The 24462-nt window shown below is 40.6% G+C and overlaps 1 protein-coding gene across 1 annotated transcript; it reads right to left on the bottom strand.

The window, feature by feature from the left end:
- Positions 1–4992: 4992 nt before the first annotated feature.
- GTSF1 (gametocyte specific factor 1) lies at positions 4993–24228 on the bottom strand. The gene is made up of 9 exons (XM_032291810.1): positions 24157–24228; positions 21725–21769; positions 15387–15487; positions 13210–13336; positions 12432–12515; positions 11905–11968; positions 9498–9592; positions 8408–8444; positions 4993–5190 (listed from the first exon to the last, which is right to left on the bottom strand). Exons 2-8 carry the CDS (start codon positions 21738–21740, stop codon positions 8428–8430), a joined length of 504 nt encoding a protein of 167 aa, XP_032147701.1. The 5' UTR covers positions 21741–21769; positions 24157–24228; the 3' UTR covers positions 4993–5190; positions 8408–8427.
- Between the last annotated feature and the right edge of the window lie 234 nt (positions 24229–24462).

Here is a 24462-nt window from a genome sequence, read left to right as displayed (position 1 = left end):
CTCTGTTGTCCAGGCTTGAGTGCAGTGGCACGATCTCAGCTCACTGCAACCTCTGCCAACTGTGTTCAAGTGATTCTCCTGCCTCAGCCTCCTGAGTAGCTGGGATTAGATGTGTGCACCACAACGTCTGGCTATTTTGTATTTTTGGCAGACAAGTTTTCACCATGTTGGCATGGCTGGTCTTGAACTCCTGACCTCAGGTGATCTGCCTGCCTTGGCCTCCCAAAGTGCTGGGATTACAGGTGTGAGCCATCGCGCCTGGCGGGAAGTATACTTCTGAGATAAAGGAAAAAAAGAGATGCTGTTAAGAGTTAAAGAGTAAGTTAAGTTTAATGACCAGTACTTTCTCAAGGAAGTCAAGACCAGGTGTGGTGGCTCATGCCTGTAATCCCAGCTACTCAGGAGGCTGAGGCAGAAGAACGGCTTGAAACCAGGAGGCGGAGGTTGCAGTGAGCCGAGATCACACTACGGCACTCCAGCCTGGGCAGCAGAGCGAGACTCCGTCTCAAAACACACAGACACACACAAAAACTACATGATTTTCTGTAACTATGCTTGATAACCTAGAAGGAATAGAGTAAAAGATGGTGTGCTTCACCCAACTTGGGAATTGGTAAAGCAGAGACAGAACAATGGGGCGGGGGGAGGGTCAAGGGGATTCAGGATGCTGGTCTGAGGCAATAGAACTGAAACAGACAAACTTGAAACAACACACTTTATTTCAGTGACAAGTATTTTAATAAAAATTAAGAGGCATGGTTGGGTTCATAAGCAGTAGTTTTCTTTTTTTTTTTTTTTTTGAGACAGAGTCTCACTCTGCCGCCCAGGCTAGAGTGCAGTGGTGTCATCTTGGCTCACTGCAACCTCTGCCTCCTGGGTTCAAGTGCTTCTCCTGCCTCAGCCTCCCAAGTAGCTGGGATTACAGTAATTCGCCAAATTTTTGTATTTTTAGTAGAGATGGGGTTTCACCATCTTGGCCAGGCTGGTCTCGAACTCCTGACCTAGTGATCTACTCGCTTTGGCCTCCCAAAGTGCTGAAATTACAGGCGTGAGCCACTGTACCTGGCCTATAAGCAGTGGCTTTCAAACCTGATTTCCTCCTTACATATATAAAACAACTAAACTTGTCAACTTGTTTCCTCAAAGTCAGGTTTCCTCAAAGTCTCTTGAAGTATTTTAGTTTCGTATAAAACAGTCTTTAAGCTAGGCGCAGTGGCTCATGTCTGTAAACCCAGCACTTTAGGAGGCTGAGGCGGGGGATCACCTGAGGTCACGAGTTTGAGACCAGCCTGACCAACGTGGAGAAACCCCATCTCCACTAAAAATACAAAATTAGCTGGGCGTGGTGGCACATACTTGTGAGGTACTCAGGAAGCTGAGGCAGGAGAATCACTTGAACCCTGGGAGGCAGAGGTTGTGGTGAGCTGAGGTTGTGCCATTGCACTCCAGCCTGGGTGACAGAGTGAAACTCTGTCTCAAAAACAGTCTTTAAGGTAAACACAAATGCAAATCTGTTAACCAACAGCTGTTCTTTGGGTTACTGTTTAGGATGCTGTTCTTTTTAGCTAATAAGCAATCTTACATTTCATTTTTGTCTGACCTGTTAACAAGTTTATAAGTCAAATTAGTTGGATCAGGCAGTGAATTGCAGTGTAAAAGCCAAATGCCTTGTTCGTACACAGGTTTGCATTTATCAGACCTTAGTGGGGCTGGAATGGAAGGTCAGCCGAGGGGCAGTATGAAGTAACAGGTTAGTGAGTTTTCAGTGGTCTCTGAAGAGGCTAACACTGTAAAGGAGGATGTAAATATGTTCTGAACCTTAACAGTATCAGGAAGACAATGGTCAAAAGAATGAGCAGTTGTTATAGTATTTCTTCATGAAATTTAGGTAGTTTTTCCTTATTCTACCCATTGAACTGGCACATGAAAATGTATGTTTTCTTAGATGTCTCTTTTTCCTAAGGCCAGTCCAGGTTTAATCATTTAAAATACAGTATATGAATTACTTTTTTACAACCTGCCTCTTTTAAAATGGTAAAAAATAAGTATAATGTTATCTCTTCAAGTCTTTGCCTATGCCAGTACAGTATATACTGTATACACATTTTGTCTGAGAGACAAACACAGTCAGCTACTGTTTCACCTCGCTGGTGAAAGGGCATTATTTGAAATTAAGTCCAGATACTCTCCTTGTTTAGCTCAGGTACAACTACAGAAGACCTAAGCATCACTTACCACCTCCATTTGTTTTTTCCTGGTGAGAGCATTTGCAAATCACAATGGCACTTGTGGAACCTCTATGGAGAAAGGCAATCTTCCAAAAAGCAAATCCTCTCCATGGGGTAGAGTATGGAAACCCTGGAGGAGACTAAAATGCAGGACTCAAATCTTAGATCTCTGGGCTAACCTTTTGAAACACCTCTGCATTGTAACACTTGACTTTACCTGAAACTGAGACAGAATATTCAACTGTTTACCTTCCATTGTTCACATTCTAAAGCAAGGATATCCTCTGAAAAAAGTCCCAAAGATAAGCAAGCTTCCTCTCCCAACTTCTCATAGAAGTAGTAAAGAACCATTTCTTTTCTTTTTTTGAAATGGAGTCTCAATTTGTCGCCCAGGCTGGAGTGCAGTGGCGCTATCTCAGCTCACTGCAATCTCCACCTCTGGGTTAAAGCAATTCTCCCGCCTCAGCCTCCCAAGTAGCTGGGATTACAGGCACCTGCCCACCACACTCGGCTATTTTTTTTTTTTTTTTGTATTTTTAGTAGAGACGGGGTTTTGCCATGTTGGCCAGCTGATACTGAACTCCTGATGTCAAGTGATCCACCCGCATTGGCCTCACAAAGTGCTGGGATTACTTACGGGTGTGAGCCATCACGCCTGGCCTAAGAACCATTTTCTTTTTACTAGTTTTTGTGAATCTCCAAAAATTTCCAGCCAACTAAATCTAGAATAGTGAATCCTAGGCCTTAAAAACTTGTGACCAGAGAATTTGGTAGCTTTAATCATTAGTTTACTAAAGAAACAGAACTATTTTGTGAGCTAACAAAATTAACACAGGCAGGCACTCTCCTGTAATGAGTGCTATTCACACTCCAAAAGGTCAGATGTTTTGTGATTAAGTCCTAGTAGTCATGAACAAAGGAATGTCTTCCTAAAATAACAAAATGAGGTTTTTCATGAATGACAGATGTTAGCTTACCTTGATCCTTTAAATATTTAAGAAGCACAAAGTAACTATTTTTTTTTTTCCCTTTTTTGAGACAAGAGTTTTGCTCTGTTGTCCAGGCTGGAGTGCACTGGTGCAATTTTGGCTCAACCTCCAGCTCCTGGGTTCAAGCGATTTTCATGCCTCAAGGCTTCTGAGTAGGTACAGACACCCACCCCCATTCCTGGCTAATTTTTTGCTATTTTTAGTGGAGGTGGGGTTTCATTATGTTGCCAGGCTGATCTTAAACTCCTGGCCTCAAGTGATCCACCTGCTTCGGCCTCCCAAAGTGCTGGGGTTACAGGTGTGAGCCACTGAGCCTCATGAATAAATTAATTTTTCTTTTTTCCAATTTTTTTAAAATTGCATTTTAGGTTTTGGGGTACATGTGAAGAACATGCAAGATTGTTGCATAAGTACACACATGGCAGTGTGATGTGCTGCCTTCCTCCCCATCACCTATATCTGGCATTTCTCCCCATGCTATCTCTCCCCAACTCCCCACCCCCCATAAATAAATTTCTATTTAATTCCTCTGTTGAGTTGTATTCAAGTAGCTAATTCTTTGCAATGAAACTCACACTACTTGTTTTTCCTAAACTAGGTAGGAGTTCTAGGTTCTAAGTGTAGTATAGACAGTTTTGTTTTGTCATCGCCGAAATAAAATCAAAAAGTGTTTTGCATTTTTCAGTAATATGACGTCTTTAAAGTTGTTGTGAGATACTGATTGATATAGAAACATAAATGATGACCAGAATTGGGTATATTTTTTCCTCCTTAATATACTACTACATTTTCCAGGAAAAACAGCCTACTTAGGAAGATCGCATAGCTGGAAGCAGAAATACTATTGTGCTGGGTCTTATCCTGAACCTGTTTTTAAAGATTGTAACTAAATAAACAGCTCTGCTTCATTGGGGGAGAATCCTGTTTTGTGTAAAAGTCTTGGAAGGAGGTATTCTACAGGAGTCCACTCCCCCTTTTTATCTGTCATCTTCAAACCATGCTAGGCAGATCTTTTTCGGAAATGTTTGTCAGCATACTTTATGCAAGTCCCCATCTATACCAGATCCCAAATCCCTCCCCTGATACCAGACACTTTTAAAACCAAACTTAACGTGATAAAAACCACACAAAACCCCAAAATAATCCAAACAAACAAAAATTGGTCTGAGGAAATTATAAAGTCTCCTTTTAAGGGCCCATAAGATGCTAGGATAGCCAGAGCTTTGGGTGTTTCAGAAATTTAAGTCGTTACACACATATCCCAGGGTGGTCAGCAAGGCCTTTACACATTTAAGCTCTGAAGCTTAATCAAATTTCACATACAGGTGGAAAGCCAATCTCTTCTCCACAGACTTCCTCCCCTCCATTCCAATCTTAATTCTGACATAATCCACACTTAGACTGACAGCTAGTACAATTTCTAGCTGGAATGTGGGAAGATAAATAAAACAAAACTACCCTAGGTTGGAAACAGGCAGTAAGATGTCCTGAAAGTTATAAACAAGAATGGAGTATTTTGCTGCGTAAATGTTATCAATATCTCATAGACTGGATAAACAGATGCACTGATCAGAAAATGTCCACTGCTCTAAACACTACAAAGAATTTGGTCCATGTGTGTCAGAGAACGCAAATACACAGTTACTTTTTCTAACCCAAGTTTCCTGTGTATTTTAGCTAGATCCTATAAGAAAACTTTAAATCATTATGTTTCATTAATGTGGAATTGGACGTGATCTCCGATCTTGGGGCTGCAGGTACTTGACCAAACTACTAAGCTATCTATATCACAGGTTTATTTGAAAGCTTCTGAGTATGAAGGTTCTTGTATCAAATGAGGATTCAAGAGGGGGATGAAAAAACTGTACTTGTCAGTTTAGAAAGTCACAGAGTTTATCATTCTATAATTAGATGGAGGAAAATGAAGAACCCACTGGAGCAGGAAGAAGCAAGAGTCTTCTAAGGTCTGGCATCTGCAAGTAAATGAAGGAAAAACAGTTCTCAGTTCCTTTCAATGAAAAAAGCACCAACTACATCGGACAATGGGCCACACAACTATAACCAATTAAATTATCTTGGTCTGCCGGAGAAATCTGCTGTTGTTAATGGCAGAACACCAACTACCTTCTGGCCCTTAGCTCTTTAGTACCACTGAGCACAGAGAAACTTGTTAACGGAATTAAAAACATTCTATACAGAAATCAATGTACACTCCTGTGTCAAGAGTTTCGCAAGTGAGGAGAACAGCAGGCAGTTGGCTCATTCAGACAACTGATTAACTCCAATTAACTTATCTTGATCTTTTTTTCACATACTGTATTTACTTATAGTTCAAAAAGTTTTTGAGCTTTTACAATGTACACTGGGGACAAAAATTAGTATGGTATTACCTGCTTCTGAGGTGCTTGTCTAGTAAAAAGTGGAGTTGTTGATAAAAACAAATAGGATAAAGCACATTAAGTGCTAAGTGAACAGACCCTTGTCATGTATGTACATTCAAAAACATTTCACCCACACTTACGTTCCTTAAGGGCATAGTCATATCTTTTCTTTTGTATCCTTCCAAAGAAACTAGAGAATTCGCCGGGCGCGGTGGCTCACGCCTGTAATCCCAGCACTTTGGGAGGCCGAGGCGGGTGGATCACAAGGTCAAGAGATCGAGACCATCCTGGTCAACATGGTGAAACCCCGTCTCTACTAAAAATACAAAAAATTAGCTGGGCATGGTGGCGCGTGCCTGTAGTCCCGGCTACTCAGGAGGCTGAGGCAGGAGAATTGCCTGAACCCAGGAGGTGGAGGTTGCGGTGAGCCAAGATCGCGCCATTGCACTCCAGCCTGGGTAACAAGAGCGAAACTCCGTCTCAAAAAAAAAAAAAAAAAAAAAAGAAACTAGAGAATTCTGCAACAACAGACATTGAAAATAATACTTCATGGCTGAGCACGGTGGCTCACGCCTGTAATCTTAGCACTTTGGGAGGCCAAGGTGGATCACCTGAGGTCAGGAATTCAAGACCAGTCTGACCAACGTGACAAAACACCGTCTCTACTAAAAATACAAAACTTAGCTTGGTGTGGTGGCGCATGCTTGTAATCCCAGTTACTTGGGAGGCTGAGGAAGGAGAATCGCTTAAACCTGGAAGGTGGAGGTTGTAGTGAGCCGAGATGGTGCCACTGCACTCCAGCCTGAGTGATGAGAGTGAGACTCCATCTCAAACAAAACAACAAAAAAACCCTTCATTTTTAAGATGATAAGGTCTGTGGCTGCTTAAGGATTCTTATCTAACCTATTTTTCTGATTCCTCAGGAGTTACACAGGAAAATAAATTTCTTGTGTGTAAGGAGTTGAACCACAAAGAGTTAAGTTCTAAAAGTGAAATGGGTCTGGTCTTAAGTTACAGACACAGAAATTTCTCCTAGGTTTTCATCTTAGAGTAGCCATTTTTACTAGACAGCTATTTATATTGTTTGATCGCTAGACATCTTGTATAGCATATTGGAGAGGAACTGAAAGTTCACCATTTATCCAGGTCTGCTCAATGTATGCTTCTCTTCCAATCCCCCCTTGTTTTTAGAGACAGGGTCACTATGTTGCTCAGGCTGGTCTTACATTCCTGGGCTCAAGCAATCCTTCTGCCTTGGTCTCCCAAAGTGTTGGGATTACAGGTGTGAGTCACAGTGGCCAGCCCTCCCTGCTTTTGTTTAAGAGACAAGGTCTCACTATGTTGCTGAGGCTAGAGTACAGTGGCTATTCACAGGCACAGTCATGGTGTACTATATCCTTGATCTCCTGGGCTCAAGTGATCCTCCTGTCTCAGCCTCTCAAGTAGCTGGAATGACAGGTGCATACCACCATACTCAGTATATCCTTTTCTGATGCACCCCAGTGCTGTTGTATTTCTTTTCCTTTGGGGACTAAATCCCATTTTCTGGCTTTCAAATGTATTTAACAATTTGACGTCAGAATCTACTAGGAAAAATGGCTGGTACCTAGATAAGTATTATTGTCTATAGCTAAGGGATGTTAACTTTTAGCATCTCTTTTCTTCTTCTTACCAGAAGAAAATCAGTCTTACCACAAAATGAAACTAACTCAAAGATTTATCTACTTCACTGTTCAGAGAGAGTGAACAGACTGGAATGCAAGAGGCCAATTATTCATTAATTCAATAAATATTCACTGAGGGCCTACTAACTGCAAAACAGTTGGGATATGATCTCATTCTCAGCCTTTGCAACATTCCCTTTGCCAAAAGCAATGTGGCTGGGCAACCTCAGCCAAGGCGACACTTGAAGACTCAAACTTGGCTCTGCCATAGGCACATGGGTAACTTAAAGGAAAAGCTTCATCTGTGAAAAGTGAGAGAGATTTTGGTCTCTTCATACAGATTTTGTGAGGTTCTGCCAAATCAAATACTCAGGTATTTTGATCAACAGTGTAAAACTCTTAGAAACTCAATACTTTTATTTTTTAAAATTTATTTTATTTTTGAGACATAGTCTCACTCTGTGGCCTAGGCTGGAGTGCAGTGGCACGATCTCAGCTCACTGCAGCCTCTGCCTCCTGGTTCAATCAAATCTCCTACCTCAGCCTCCCGAGTAGCTGGGATTACAGGCACTTGCCACCATGCCCAGCTAATTTTTGTATTTTTAGTAGAGACAGGGTTTCACCATGTTGGCCAGGCTGGTCTCGAACTCCTGACCTCAAGTGGCCTGCCCACCTCGGCCTCCCAAAGTGCTGAGGTTACAGGCACGAGCCACTGCACCCGGCCAGAAACACAAAACTTTTAAGTGCTCATTAAAAAGAGTATGAATTTTTTGATGAGTATTAAACTGTACTGCACAGGGAATGAATGGCAGAGCAATGAAGCACAGCTGTCTGATTAATCTCAGTCCATTAAAAGAGGCGTGATAGATCTAGAATGCAACTTTGATTAAAAAAAAAAGAAGGCAATGTGTACTAATGTTAGAGAAAACAACTTGGCATGTTAACAGAATTCTAATTTAACCAGTAGATGCCTATTCATTAGCGTGTAAAGCCATAACAGAGGCTATATACTTAAAAAACACATGCACACACAAAGCTTTAATTTGGTACCATAATCTGAAAGAAAATTGGACCCAAATTGCTTTATGTCCAGTTAAATCTTGCTACCATATGAAGAGATAGAGAAATAAAGCTGAAACACTTACTTGATGAGATAGGTATTCAGTTACTGTGTATTTCCATCTACAAGTAGAAATATTTCAAAATAAATACACCATGCCAATTGAAATTCACTCCATCCCCTATTCTTACTAAACACAAATGACTTATTCCTGGGTATACTGAATTATACTATAAAAGTAGAAGAATTTAATATTAGTAATCAGATTTCATTCAAAAGCATGGGAAAAGAAAATAGACCCTCGCCTATCAAGCTGTTTGGCATATAATTTGGTGACTTCGTTTTTTGGGAAATGGAAGTATCCAAAGAGAAATGTTTTAAAGTGAATCCTCTAGCCACCTAAAAATTAGCTCAAGCAGTAGCAAAGACTGAAATAAAGAGAATCTGAATCTGTGGGCAACATTGGAAAAGAAAAGTTTATATTAAGTAAAAATGACAGTATCTTGGGTGTTCCCTATGTGGAAATTTCATTATGAGGGTAATAAGATACAAATGTAGTCCCTGTCTACAGCCATACCACCCTGAACGTGTCCCATCTCATCTGATCTCGGAAGCTAAGCAGGGTTGGGCCTAGTCAGTACTTGGATGGGAGACAAACGTAGTCCTTGTTTACTCAGCATGACCTCTGAAGTCTAGGGAGGACATCTGAATACCATTCTTTATGCTGGTTCCTATGACTTATGACTTTCATTTTCTCTCTATACTCATTTCGTTTTCAGTCCTCACAATCCAATTTCTGATCCCAATTCCCTACTGGTATTATGCCTTGAAAAAAATCAGGGATGGCTTCCTCCTGGTCCAAATCATCAGCCTTTTTATTGGCTCCCAATTTTTCTCGTGATATTTGATGTTGGTGGTCATCCCATCTTGAAAATATTCTTTTGGCTTCTGTGATCTTATACATACATTCCTGTCCATAATTTCTTGCTGATTTCCTAATCTAGGATCAGTAGGGTGAACTGAGTAGAGTGCTTATGGAATACAATTTAAGGAGACATTCACTTTAAGGGTCATGGAAGTACAAGGTCTTCAGACTGAACACGTCTGAATAATCAAGATCAATTGTATCTAGCACAATAGAAAGAGTAAAACTATTTTGCCTCCATTTCACTTACTGTTTTTCCATGGCAGAACATACGGCAGAGATTTGGGAACTCGCATGCCTGAAGCCAGGTTATTCTTATGTTCCATAACTATGTTGTTTGCAGGGCTGCAAAAAGATGAATTTAGCTATGTTGGCAGATCAGTATCATTCAAGCAGACACACGTAAGATAATCAAGATGTGTTTTTTGTAATTTGGGGAAAAACCACCACCTACATTCATCTGAAATGTAAACACATTTCCATCAAAACGTTCCGGCAATTAGAATGATTACCACTTACTTCTCTGGAAAGCTCCCTGTTCTGTACAGGCATTAAGATGGGTCTAACCATTTTCATTTTCTAGAAATTGAGATAAACAGCAATGCCATCTACTGTTCAGCTGTATGACAGGCTCATCAACTCACTCAATAAACATAAGACATAAAATAAAGTGCTAAGACAACCAAACCAAAAGCAGCAAATCTTCAACTGAGGTAAAATTAAAAGTTGTAGCCAACTGCATTCATTTTAAGTTTTTCTATCTTGGTGCACATAAAATAGTATACACTTAAAATTATTTACTGACCTCAATAGTTAAAAAATAAAAACTTGATAAGCATTCTATTTGGGGAAAAAAGTGAAGTCTAGCCTCTTATTCCTTTATTTCCTAAACCAGAAATAATTTCATTTGGGTTTGAAATTTGATCTTCCAAGGTAGCAGTAATGGTGGTAATGAGAAATAGTTTAATTCTTTCTTATTTATTTGCAAGGACTCTTTATGTAAACCAGGCTGGAGTGCAGTGGCACAATCATGGCTCACTGCAACCTCGACCTCCTGGGCTTAAGTGATCCTCTGGTCTCAGCCTTCCAAGTAGCTGGGACTATATATAGGCATCCACCACCATGCCCAGCTTATTTTGTTTTTAAATATTTTTTTTGTAGAGACAGGATCTCACTGTGTTGCTCATGTTGATTTTGAACTCCTGGCCTCAGCGATCCTCCTGCCTTGGCCTCCAGGTATGAGCTACTCTGTGCCTGGCCAGAAATCTTATAGTTTTAGAGCTGGGCATGATGGCTCAGGCCTGTAATCCCAACACTTTGGGAGGCCAAGGGGGGTAGGATTAATTGAGGCCAGGATTTTGAGACTAGCCTAGGCAACATAGTGAGACCTTGCCTCTACTATTAATAAAGAATTAGCTAGGTGTGGTGGTGAGTCCCTATAGTCCCAGCTATTTGAGAGGCCCAGGGGAGGAGGATCGCTTGAGCCCAGAAGGTAGAGCCTGCAGTGAGCCATGATCATGCCATTGCACTCCAGGCTGGTTGACAGATTCCCTGTCTCTCCAAAAAAAAAAAAATTAGATACAAAATCAGTGGGAAGAAGAGATGCATATTCTTTCCTAATAGGTACTCTGGATTTTCCAATCTCAAATAAAGAATTTTTAGCTGGGTGCGGTGGCTCACGCCTGTAATCCCAACGCTTTGGGAGGCTGAGGCGGGCGGCTCATCTGAGGTCGGGAGTTTGCAACCAGTCTTACCAACACGGAGAAACCCCATTTCTACTAAAAATACAAAAATATCTTGGCATGGTGGCACATGTCTGTAATCCCAGTTACTCGGGAGGCTGAGGCAGAAGAATCGCTTGAACCCGGGAGGCAGAGGTTGCAGTGAGTCGAGATCGTGCCATTGTACCCCCACCTGGGCAAAAATTGTGAAACTCCGTCTCAAAAAAAAAAAAAGAGAATTCTTAAGACGACCTTTTCCTTAACACTAGTTACCTAAAGTAAAAATGATCCAAGTGGTATAGTGGGGAAATTTTTTCAAAGCATTAAAATAATGTAAACCTGCTGAGTGCAGTGGCTCACGCCTGTAATCCCAACACTTTGGGAGGCTGAGGCAGGCAGATCACTGGAGGTTGGGAGTTCGAGACCAGCCTCACTGACATGGAGGTACCCTGTCCCTACTAAAAATACAAAAAATTAGCTGGGTGTGGTGGTGCATGCCTGTAATCCCAGCTGCTTGGGAGGCTGAGGCAGAAGAATCGCTTGAACCTGGGAGGCGGAAGTTGCAGTGACCCGAGATCATGTCATTGCACTCCAGGCTGGGCTACAAGAGCAAAACTCTGTCTCAGAAAAAAAAAAAAAAAGTAAACCTAGTAAAAAACAACATAACTAAGACACATGAATGTCTGGGACCACTGTTTCCCTTGCTAAACTATAATGTATTTTTGTATCCCTAATGATTAGCACAAAGCGCATGACCTTTTTATGAATCAAGAACTAATATGAAAAAAATGCCAAAATAATATCTAAACTACCATCAAGGAACATCATTAAAGAAAAGTGGTCAATTCATGCTCTGGTGGCTTCTCTTGATAACAAGAACACTCTGATGTGTTTTTGGGAAGCAGTGCTGGGATAAGACCATTTCATTTCATTTACCTGTTGTTGTCACAGTAGTGAGTTGTGCCCCAGACAAATGGGGTGCTGGTCTGTTCCCACAAATCTGTCAAAGGAAGCAAAACATAGTTTGTAGTACTACTAGCTAAGACACCAGTTCATGTTAGTTGAAATTATAAGATGGGAAATAATATACCTAAGTTTTGGAGAAGCAAGTAAAAATTGATCAAGTACGCTGCCTAAGTGACACAGTAGCAAGGATTTAATTGAAGGATATAAACACAAGCGACATAAATAATAATAAACATGCCTAGTAACAATCAAACACAGATGGTACAACACAATTTATGGAAAAAAACAGATGCAAAGTGCTTTTTCCAATCAAGAGGGATCGGCTGTTCCACGTGTCTGTACAGTGATACAAATGTGCTCGTTTTGGGGCCCAATAAAAATAATAAGGCATTCTGAACAACGTAGTATGTTCATAAAAAAGGAAAATATCCCTTCTGTCTTAAGCAAATGACTTGAGATTTAGACATTGTGAAGAAAAAGATGTAGAGGCAGCTCACCTTTATCCCAGTCTTCGTCGCAAGGAGGGCACTGCCATGTGCTCTCAGCCAGAGTCTCTTGCCTAAGGCTCCTGGTTTGGTTGACTGCACGACAATAAAGATTGGACATAAGAAAGGGATACTGCCAAGTTATTGTGTTCAAAGGGACTAGGAGCTTAAAAGGTTGCAGGGTAGCCTGTTGGGTCTTTATTTCTGAAAAATGGATAGCACAAAAGCTAAACAGAGGGATTATCTCTTTGCTAATAGAAGAAAGAAGCAGAAACGAAAATGTTTACCACATTTATGGCAATAAAATATTTATTTTTGAGGCGGGTGGATCACGAGGTCAAGACTCGAGACCATCCTGGTCAAAATGGTGAAACCCTGTCTCTACTAAAAATACAAAAAATTAGCTGGGCATGGTGGCGCGTGCCTGTAATCCCAGCTACTCTGGAGGCTGAGGCAGGAGAATTGCCTGAACCCAGGAGGCGGAGGTTGCGGTGAGCCGAGATTGCACCATTGCACTCCAGCCTGGGTAACAAGAGCGAAACTCCGACTCAAAAAAAAAAAAAAAATTTATTTTTAGATGAATTATTAGTAAAATGAACCAGACTGTTCAGAAAACAGTCTGACACATACAATCTGACAACCTATTGCTGCTATGATACAAATCTCAAAGGTGGAAAAGTATTGTTCTTCTGAAACAATAGAAGCCAAAAATCAAGCTGACAACGTAGCATAATACAAATCTGAAGGAGATAACCTCCTCTACTGAAACATGTGAGGTAGTGAGTCTTACCAACATCTTGCTCAATACAACTTCTGTCATCACAGCTTGAGATATGATGACTAATTTCAGCTCGAGGAACCTGGTGGCGAGCATTGAAAGGACAAGTAGCCAATTTGCTTGCAACATCAGGATGATTCTGTGGAACCAAAATTAAGGGATCTGTCAGTTCTCTGGATCTCTTAAAGTCAAAGGGGAGTAGTTAAGCCTTGTTCTATAAATGCCTCCTCTAAAATTCCTCAATAAACTCCTGGCTTAACTACAAGCGCACACATAGTACAAAACTAAGTGGGAATTATTTACCGTTTATATAGACAATTACTTCAAAATCATCATAAAAAACATAAGTCTTTTTGTTATGACTGTAGAGACTGATAACACAGATACTGGCGTTTAAGTGCTTTATGCAGAGTTAAGACATCTTTCCTCCCTGTTTATTTCTCAGAGTCACGAGATTCAGGCAGCACAGCCTGTAATGAGAGAGCTCTCTGGATGTCTTTGAAAGTCGATATTCAGGATGAATAGTAACACTAAATCACACTCTTAGTCTGCATTGCAGTTGTGCCCCTGCAATTGCAATACAATAGTGCTGGAAAATAGCTGTTGTAAGGGAGCCGCAGAAGAGGAAAAGCAATGATTTTTCAGATGAACACAGTGATGCTTATTTAAAGTAATGATGCCTGAAATGAAGCTCTGAACAATTTGACCTTTATTTCAGCTATTTCACTAAGGAAAAACCCAAATGATAGAGTCTACTTTGCTGACCAAATTCCTTATTTTAAAACAAAACAAAGGGTTTAGTATCACCCATATCCTATGGCATATATACCAGCAATTAAGAAATTTATTAGAAAGAAATAGATAGGTCATAAATGAAACTAGAAAAAGTAAAAATAATATGAAGTAGGGAGAAGGCTAGAAAAATATATGGGAGTGAGAAACTTGCAGGCATCTGTGTCATTTTCCTAAGTAATATCAGGCATTCAATACAAAAGTTTTGTGGCCAAAGATTAAGAACACTAGAAGAGGGGAGTTATGATAGTGTCTTTTTCACCACTTGGCTCCACTTAGGAAATGCCTGAGAGCCTAGAGGAGACAATGTTGTAGTGGTATCTGCTGTTCCACATTATCTAGGTTTAGTGTTAAGGGATCCTTGCTCTAGAGAGTAAAAGGAGCTGGAGAAATAACAAAGAGACATTATATAAGAAATACTTTTTAAAGGATGTTAAACCTGAATTATATGCAGTTTGGATTAAATATATCAATTATTTTCCAAGCATAAATTCTGGCAGAATTTTGGCTTCTGTATCAGCATTCTAACAACAGTGTCAAAGTGTCTCAATTAATGCATCATTAAAGCAGTTTATATCAGCTAAATTTATAAAAGAGTGACCAGAAAGAAAATCCTTATTTTTTTTAAAAAGATGTTTACTGTTGAAACTTGGAGATAAAGTTATTAAATTTTTTTTTTTTTTGAGATGGAGTCTTACTCTTTTGCCTAGGCTGGAGTGCAGTGGCACGATCTCAGCTCACTGCAACCTCCGCCTCCCAGGTTCAAGTAATTCTCTGCCTCAGCCTCCCGAGTAGCTGGGATTACAGGTGCCTGTCACCACGCCTAGCTAATTTTTGTATTTTTAGTAGAGGTGAGGTTTCACCATCTTGACTAGGTCTTGAACTCCTGACCTCGTGATCCACCTGCCTCGGCCTCCCAAAGTGCTGGGATTACAGGCGTGAGCCACCACGCCCGACCGAGATACAATTATTTTTAGGAATAATTTTTCTTGGGCTAACTTCTAGCTGTTCAAGCTCTAAAATTTCTAAAATCAGAAAAAGTGAATTACGGGACCCAATCCTTATTAGGCCGATGAATACATCAAATTTACAAGATAGGTGGGATTTCTCATTGTTAGCAAAAATTAGCCTATTTACAAGGGGTGAAAAGACTCTAGAGATACCATTTATAAAGGGTCACTAGTTAGTGAAAAGAAAGCCAAAACAAGAAAAAAATTATCCTAAGGAATGAACAAATGCCTTTCTATAAATGTTGGTATTTAACAGAGGTGGATTCCCAAAATAATTCTGGCCATCGATTAAAACATTTATGATACAATCATTTGATGTTTATAAAATACGGCCTTTTAAAAGAACTCAGAAGGTGTTAGAGAGCAAATTATAGAGTAACACCCTACCTTTCTGCACTTGATAAGATGATAAGGAAACCTGCAAGCTCTGATTTGATGGTTTTTATCATAGGGGCATTGCAATAGCTTCTCAGGGTCCAGGGAGTCGGCTGAAAGGGAGAAGTATTTCAGTAAGTAAAGCAATAGCAGGCCCTCATAAAACTACAGCATTCCAGGCACACTGGATTTTTTTCAAGAGAATCTGTACTAATAGAACAATATGGTCTAAAGAAAACTTGGATTAAAAAAAAGAGTGACTACACATTTAAAATATTTCTGAATCTTAGTAAGTTCAGGAGAACCAGAAAACTCAGGTGCTAAGTCTCAGTTTCATATTGAATTGAACATACATATTGTTTTCATGGTTACTCTTACTATAAAACAAAGTTAAATAAAATGTCATCCTCTTTTCTAAAAGCGCTAATTCAGGGTTATTCCTATTCTCTAGCTAGCCTATTCAGAGCCTCCCAGCCAGCATGCTGAAGTTGAAATGGATAGCTGGTGTGCTAATACACTGATCTGGGGGCCCACTGCAAGTTCCAGACAGCCCCACCTCCCATCTCCACAGGCAAGTTGAGAGTAGTTAATCCCCTTCACCAGTATCTTCATCTATTACTTGTATCCCATGACATGAAAAAAGTTGGTTAAGCACTGCTCTATATCAGTTATATGTTCTATGATGACATGAAAAAAGTTGGTAAGCACTGCTCTGTATCAGTTATGTGTTCTATGGAAGCTTGAAAAATATTAGTGGATAGATGATTTCTTTTTCATCTGCCTGCTTTAACTTATTCCTATAAGTAGTTCCTGATCTTGGTTATTCTAGTTACCTCTCAAATGAAACTAACACTGTTATCAGACAGGCTGTTTTAACTTTTCATATTTTGGAACACAGGTGAGAACAAAATACAGAATTCTTTAATCTAGTGACTATTACATTTGCCAGCTAAAAAAATAGAACAATCTACAAAAACAGAACCTCCTGAGGTTAAGACAACTGCAGACATATGGAACTGCTGTGTAAAAGAAAGCCCCTAACCTATAAAATGCTATTTAAAACAACCCTTAGGCTATACAAGATGCCCGGGCTGAACCCCAAATTTTAACAAGTTTGGTTAAGGAAGGGAAATTAAATGGTTAAGCACATTCTGGTATATTATGAGACAAGAGGCAACCTAGTAAATTGCTCTTGCCACCCCTGAAGGCAATGATAAAAGTGAAATAAGATAAACAATTCACATTTGATAAGAAGCTTATAAACCAGGAGACTGCTATGAAAATCAGAAGTCAGTGGGGAATTGAAACAGACAGTTTCACTGGAAGACTGGTAAACATGGAATAAATTGCTAACCATGATCGTGATGCAAATGAGCCAGAAAGGTGACTTGAAGGACGGAATGAACAGGAAGGAAAAGTCTTAAAGGACAGGTAGGCTTATTATGCCAACGAGGCTCTTCTTGACCAGCAATGTTTTCATATTTCTGAAGCTTTAGGACAAACAGGGAGAGTTTACAGATGAAATTCCTGTTAGTTTCCCTTCATTTAATCCATTCCCATCACTAGCAAATGTTAGGCCATGTCAGCAGCTGACACACTGGATGGTACCTTATGATTCATACATATTACATTGCCCATATAGTAGCATATGTTGGAGTTGATAATGAGAGCTTCTCATTGTAATGCTTTACTTTTTGGTCTCCAGCAATTTAGGTCAACTTTAACCTGGCTTTCTATATTAAAAAAAATTCTTTTTGATTTAAAAATCTTTTTTTTTTTTTTTTTTTGAGACGGAGTCTTGTTCTGTTGCCTAGGCTGGAGTGAAGTGGTGTGATCTCGGCTCACTGCAACCTTCATCCCCTGGGTTCGAGTAATTCTTATGCCTCAGACCCTAGAGTAGCTGGGACAAAAATCTTTAATTGTGATAAAAACACATGTAAGATTTACCATGTTAATCATTTTTAAGTATACAGCGTATACAGTGTTAAGTATTAATATATTCACATTGTTGTGCAACTAATCTCCAAAAGTTTTTCATTTTACTAAACTGAAACTCTATACCCATTAAAAATCAACTCTCCATTCTCCATGCCCTCCAGCTCCTGGTAGCCACCATTCTACTTTTTGTTTTGGTGAATTTGACTAGATACATCATATACATGAAATCATAGTCATTTTTATTGTACTTTAAGTTCTGGGGTACATGTGCAGAACATGCATGTTTGTTACATAAGTATACACATGCTATGGTGGTTTGCTTAATGCTAAGGTGTTTCTCTTAATGCTATTCCTCTCCAATCCCCCAACCTCCGTCTTTTTCTTTTTGTGACTAGCTTATTTCACTTAGCCTAAGGTCCTCAGGGTTTATCCATGCTATAGCATGTGACAGTATTTCCTGTATCGTCTATCTTGCAATTTGCTTTCTTTTCTTTTTGCTTAATGTGTCTTGGAGTTCCTTCCATATCAGTACATGTAAGCAATACTTCATTGCTTCATATGGATGTACCAAATTTTTTATTATTTTTCTTTTTTCTGGTTCACGTTGTCTCATGAGGTTGCAGGATGTACCAAATTTTTAATTGATTTTCTTATTAATGGACATTTAGGTTGTTTCCAGTTTTTACTATTTGTTTTGACAGAGTTTTGTTCTTGTCCAGGCTGGGGTGCAATGGTGCAATCTTGAGGCTCACTGCAACCTCCGCTTCCCAGGTTCAAGTGATTCTCTTGCCTCAGCCTCCCAAGTAGGCAAGATTACAGGTGCCCACCACCATGCCTGGCTTATTTTTTTTGTATTTTTAGTAGAGAATGGCCAGGCTGGTTTTGAACTCCTGACCTCAGGTGATCCACCAGCCTCAGCCTCCCAAAGTGCTAGGATTACAGGTGTGAGCCACCATGCCCAGGCCAGCTTTTACTATAATATACAATGCTGTGACTAACAATCTGGTTTCTTCTTCTTTGTGCATGTATGAGTATTTTTTTTTTTTTTTTGAGACAGGGTCTCACTCTGTTGCCCAGGCTAAAGAGTGCAGTGGTGTGATCCTGGCTCACTGCAACCTCCACTTCCCAGGTTTAAGTGATTCTTGTGCCTTCGCCCCCCAGGTAACTGGAATTACAGGCGTGCCTGGCTAACTTTTTGTATTTTTAGTAGAGACAGGGTTTCGCCATGTTGGTCAGGCTGGTCTTGAACTCCTGGCCTCCTGTGACCTGCCCGCCTCAGCCTCCCAAAGTGCTGGGATTACAGGCATAAGCCACCATGCCTGGCAAATGTATGAGTATTTCTCTTGGATAAACACCTAAGAGCATTGCATTGAAATGTCTGTGCATTTTAATAAATACTAACAAACTGCTCTAAAAATTTTTGTCTGACTTCCTGGGAATATAACGTACTTTGGAAAACAAAGTAGGTCTATTTGACAAGCTTCCTCTAAAAGCACAGACTCAGCTGTCCTTAGATTTGGGTAGGGCCCAGAACCCATGGTGAGAAATGGAGGAAATTTCATGGAAATAAGGAACTAGGCCTGACAAAAGTATCATCAGCTAAGAGGTAGAGTCCAAAGAGAGAAGACAGAGATCTTCAGGAATCTACAAGATTAACTTGGAAAGCCAGGTCAATTTGGGAAAAAGGTCAAGTATAGTCTTAAGGCAGTGTTTCTCAAAGTTTAGCTTACTCTGCAGGTGCTACATCACTTAAGGACTGCGTTAAAGTGCAGATTCTGATTCAGAAGGTCTGAGATAAGGCCTCAGATTGCTCATTTCCAACACACTCCCAGGGATATGTAAAAAAAAAAATGTGGCTGAAAAAAGTAACAAAGAACTGAGAGACAGAAAGGGGAGATGTTTTCTAATGTAATAGTAGTATGCTTCCAAGAATATGTGTGTGTGTGTGTATATATATATATATACACACACACACACACCATAAAGGGACTTCACATTCTTATTTTTTTTCTTGAGACAAAGTCTTGCTCTGTTGCCAGGCAGTGGTGCAATCTCAGCTCACTGCAACCTTTGCCTCCTGGGTTCAAGTGGTTCTCCTGACTCAGCCTCCTGAGTAGCTGGGATTACAGGTGTGCGCTACCATGCCCAGCTAATTTTTGTATTTTTAATAGAGAGATGGGGCTTTACCATGTTGGCCACTGATGGTCTCAATCTCTTGACCTTGCAATCCACCCACTCTGGCCTCCCAAAGTGCTTGGATTACAGGTGTGATCCACCGTGCCGGGCCTTCTTTTTTTCTTATTAAGAGACAGGGTTGACCAGGCACAGTGGCTCATGTCTGTAATCCCAGCACGTTGGGAGGCCGACGTGGGTGGATCACTTGAGGCCAGGAGTTCAAGACCAGCCTGGCCAACATGGCCATCTCTACTAAAAATGTAAAAATTAGCTGGCAGCCTGACCAACATGGTGAAACCCCGTCTCTACTAAAAATACAAAATTAGCCAGGTGTGGTGGCACATGCCTGTAATCCCAGCTACTCAGGACGCTGAGGCAGGAGAATCACTGAACCCATGAGGCAGAGGTTGCAGTGAGCCGAGATTGTGCCATTGTACTCCAGCCTGGGCAACAAGAGCGAAACTCCGTCTCAAAAATAAATAAATAAATAAATTAGCTGGGCGTTGTGGCATGTGCCTACAGTTCCAGCTACTTGGGAGGCTGAGGCAGAAGAATCACTTAAACCTGGAAGGAAGCGGTTGTAGTGAGCTGAGATTGTCATTGCACTCTAGACTGGGTAACAGAGTGAGCTTCCTTCTCAAAAAAAAAAAAAAAAAAAAAAAAAAAGACAGGGTCTTGCTCTGTCACTGAGCCTGGAGTGCAGTGGTGTGATCATAGCTCACTGTAACTTCTAACTCCTGGGCTCAGGTGATCCTCCTGCCTCAGCTGCCTGAGCAGCTGGGATTACAGGCATGAGCCCCATCGCAACTGGCTCAGTAATTTCACATCTTAAGTAAAAATACTTTAAGAAGGCTGGGTGCAGTGGCCCACACCTGTAATCCCAGCACTTTGGGAGGCCGAGGTGGGCGGATCACAAGGTCAGGAGTTCAAGACCAGCCTGCCCAATATGGTGAACTCTGTCTCTACTTAGAAAAAAAAAAAAAAAAAATTAGCTGGGCGTGGTGGCATGCGCCTGTAGTCCCTGCTACTTGGGAGGCTGGGGCAGAAGAATCATTTGAACCCAGGAGGCAGGAGGCAGAGGTTGCAGTGAGCCAAGATTGCACCACTGCACTCCAGCCTGGGTGACAGAGTAAGACTCTGTCTCAAAAAAAAAAAAAAAAAAAAAAGAAAAAAACCAAAACTTTGAGAAAAATTAAAGGGCAGGGGATCCTTATAAGAGATCAGTGATTCTTCTCAAAGTGTGGTCCTCAGATCAACATCAGCTGGTAACTTGTTAGAAATGCAAATTCACAGATACCAGACCTTCTGAATTAGAAATTCTGGGAGTGGGACCCAGCAATCTGTTTCAACAAGCTTTCCAGGTGATTCTGCTGCATACTAAAGTTTGAGAATGATTGTGTTCTAGATATTTAATAAAGATTATTTCTATGTAGTTTCTGTATTTTGGAAATACAGCTCTCCACTGGACTCTTCCTAGAGGGCAGAATGGGACTGAAATATCCTTTAGTTGGAATTTTTAATTATAATGAGATTCTGAACAAGACAGCAAAGTAGGAAGAAAAAGTAGATACCATTGACAAGTTGTATCCACAGGCATAAATTCAATATTCCTCAAATTTAGTCAGACGCTAAAAACCATAGGTCTGTGGTATCATGTAGGGTACTAGATATAAACAAGATAGAGGACTCTGGTTCTGATTCTGTCTCTTACTATGTAAACTTGGGCAAAATTAATCAATCTAGGTTCTATTTTCTCTGTTGTAATATACGGTTTTTCAAGTCCCTTTTGTATAATTCAGGTGCTGGCTCCCCTTTGATTTCCTGGGCCATCTAAGGTTCCTAGATCACTTGAGAATAAGAATCCTTCCCAGATTTCTTATCCTAAAAACCGAATGTATATCACCGCTATTATCTAAGTATACTATATTACCCCTCACAGTAGAAAGTAGAGGTTACTATCCCTGTGTCATACATACAAGGAGAAGTTGAAGTCCTGCCTCGTTTAATATAGTTTAACAAACGTGTCCTAACTGTGGCCTTTTCAAAACTTTATGACTTCTCATACCTCTTAATTTTCAAGTATCTTATTTCAAATTTGGGCAATACCATACAGACTTTTCCTCCTCAGCAGTTGGGGAGTATTCCAACTTTTTCCCAGTACGCTAAAAGTCTTGTCCGATATAAAACTATATGCAAACGATTTAACTTATTTTCTAAAAACAACAAGGAGTACATACTGTAAGTTTCTTCCATGTTGGAACTGAAGGAGCTGAATCCAAGTGCTGGAAAAAACAAAAGTGAGTTCAGGGAATCAGAAATAAAAATGTAACAAAGGGTAACCCTAACAGGTGGAGTCACTTCTGGAACAGAAACTACCCAAGTTCAATATAAGAAACCCTTACTCTCCCCACTCCCTCCATTATTTTCTTTTCTTTAAAGCATTCTTCTTGGAATCATTTTAACATCATGGTCGAATTCACATTCTTGGAAAAAATTCTAGGGCCTACCAAATAGTTAAGGAAAACTAAATATGACTCCTATAGTTCAAATTTAAGCTGTATTTGGGTGACAAAATGTCTACCTTAGGTGCTATTACTTAAGTGCCTGTCACTGTTTAGTATCTGTTAGGGCTTGATACTATTAATATAATATTATTGATTATAATGTAAATATTAATATTTAACATTAGAGGGGGCAAGTCAAGATCAGGAAAATACTGTTATTTAAACTTATGCATAAGGACTGGGAGTGGTCACTCTCACGTCTGTAATCCCAGGACTTTGGGAGGCTGAGGCTGGAGGATCACTTGAAGCCAGTAGTTTGAGACTAGCCTGGGAACAAAGCCAGTGTCTCTATAAGCAAAAAAAAAAACCTTAGCCATGCCAGGACTATGTGCCTGTAGTCCCAGCTACTCAGGAGGCAAAGGCAGGAGGATCACTTGAGCCTAGGAGTTTTGAGGTTCACGCCATTGCACTCTGGCCTGGACAACAGAGTGAGATCCTGTCTTTAAAAAAAACAAAACAAAAAAACCCTTATATGCAAACATAAAAGCAGTGTTTTATTATAAATCTTTCCTCTCGGGTTCTTAAAAATACAGATAGGCAGGTTACCAGTCTTGCTCCTCTCTAGGACATGGAAATGCTGGAAACCATTGACAGAATATACTTCACCTTTCCAATATGCTCAGAAACGTGAGTTGACTATTTTCATGACTTTTCTTAAACATGACCAGGAAGGGCCACACTGACATTGTCCCTTTTTCTAGTGATGCTTCACCTCCTCTCCCCCAAGTCTTCAGTGCGAAAGTCGCAGTACTTTAAGCTTCTCCAATTAATACTCATTCCCTCTATGCACTGAGGGAAAACTTTTCAATGTTAAGGCTTAAGAACTGTCCATATTATGTATAACAGAGTCACAAGAGAACAAATCTGTAACAGGAATGTGAAAGATTAAAAGAGAAATGGTTTCATAGTTTGAATCCTCTTCTATTAGAAATCTCTTCTACTGAGCACTGAGACTAAATAAATTATTGTGGGAAAAACCTAATGTATATAAAACCGTCCCCATAGGAGACTTCTGAAAAGGGTCTTACTGTCTCTAGAGCATGCTCTCATGTGGCCTCTCATACAATTCTACACTCCTCACCCCCCCATTCTATGACATAAGCAGCGGTGGAACCTATAATAGGAAATACAAGTAATCGGCCAGAACTCTAGTTTTTTGCTGCAGAGCCCATTTGTTAATGACAATCATTAGCAAATTTGTCTTAAAAATATTTTTCATGTTTATGTTTTGGATCAAGAAATCATCCACGGCATCATCCATTCGAGGGCCTTCTTGGCGCCTTTTCTATGTTCTTTTTAAGTTAACCACCTACCCCACCTCCTCTTATTTAGTCTCATTGAGTAAATCTGCTGTGAGTGTTGTTGTTGTTTAAAGCAAGAAAAATGATTCTTTTACCAAGGCCGTCTTTTTGTCTCACTTACATGTAGTTACTTAATACTTTTTCATTAAAAATAAGAGTTTAGAAGTATGTTTTTTGATTTTACGTGGGTGATGAGCACCAGATTCAGCAGCTTGTAGGAAGCCAACCTATTCTTCCCAGACAAAAGGACGAATTACAGGACACTAGGGGAACTGGAATTCACAGTTAACATCACTTATCCATGTCCGTTTTACGTATCTTCCGCATCAAAGTGTTAAAAGGGGATTCTTTACCTTTTCCCTAGATCCCGGTGAAACCGGCAAACTACGCGGAAGCAATCAGGTGTAGCGGATGGATATAGTCGGCGGCTACTGGTTAAACGCTTAACAGAATTCTGGGCCTTAGTAAAAGAATCATTTTTCTTCCGGGCCTTGGTAAAAGAATCATTTTTCTTGCTTTAAACAACAACAACAACAACAACACTCACAGCAGATTTAATCAATGAGACTAAATAAGAGGAGGTGGGGTAGGTGGTTAACTTAAAAAGAACGTAGAAAAGGCGCCAAGGAGGCCCTCGAGCGGATGATGCCGTGGAACCGGCTGGTAGCCAAAACAGCTGCACTGAAGAGTCCACAAGGCCGAAGGCCACCGGCAGAAAACTGAAAACGGGATATTAGAAGGTGAAGGTATGCCAGTACGCAAAAGAGGAATTGTTCAGGGGTGCCCTGGGATGCCTTTCCTTACCTTGGTCCACACAGGCTGTCCTCACAGCCGAGTTCGTTCCTCGCGCGCCCCAGCAACGGCCACTTCCGGTGTCTGACGGTGGTGGGTGGGGCGCGGGCCCACACTTCCTGCCACCAGCAATCTCTGCTCTGGCATGGTGTGGGGCTGGGGTTTCACCTGTGGAGCTGAGCTGTGGGCCCCTAGGGTCAGCTCTCTGGTGGCCCTTCCCCATGACGATCTCCTCCTTGGAATCCCCCTCCTTGGCCCGTCCTACCCTGGCCCCCAGAACAACAGTGGCCTTCAGTGGGTGGAACTCGCATTTCTTTC

Source organism: Sapajus apella, unplaced genomic scaffold (assembly GCF_009761245.1).
Source record: "Sapajus apella isolate SASKATOON/1434 unplaced genomic scaffold, GSC_monkey_1.0 scaffold2, whole genome shotgun sequence".
In the NCBI taxonomy this organism is placed as follows: Eukaryota; Metazoa; Chordata; class Mammalia; order Primates; family Cebidae; genus Sapajus; species Sapajus apella.
Note: the sequence above shows the minus strand (reverse complement) of the source record. Positions and strands in the feature narration are given on the sequence as shown.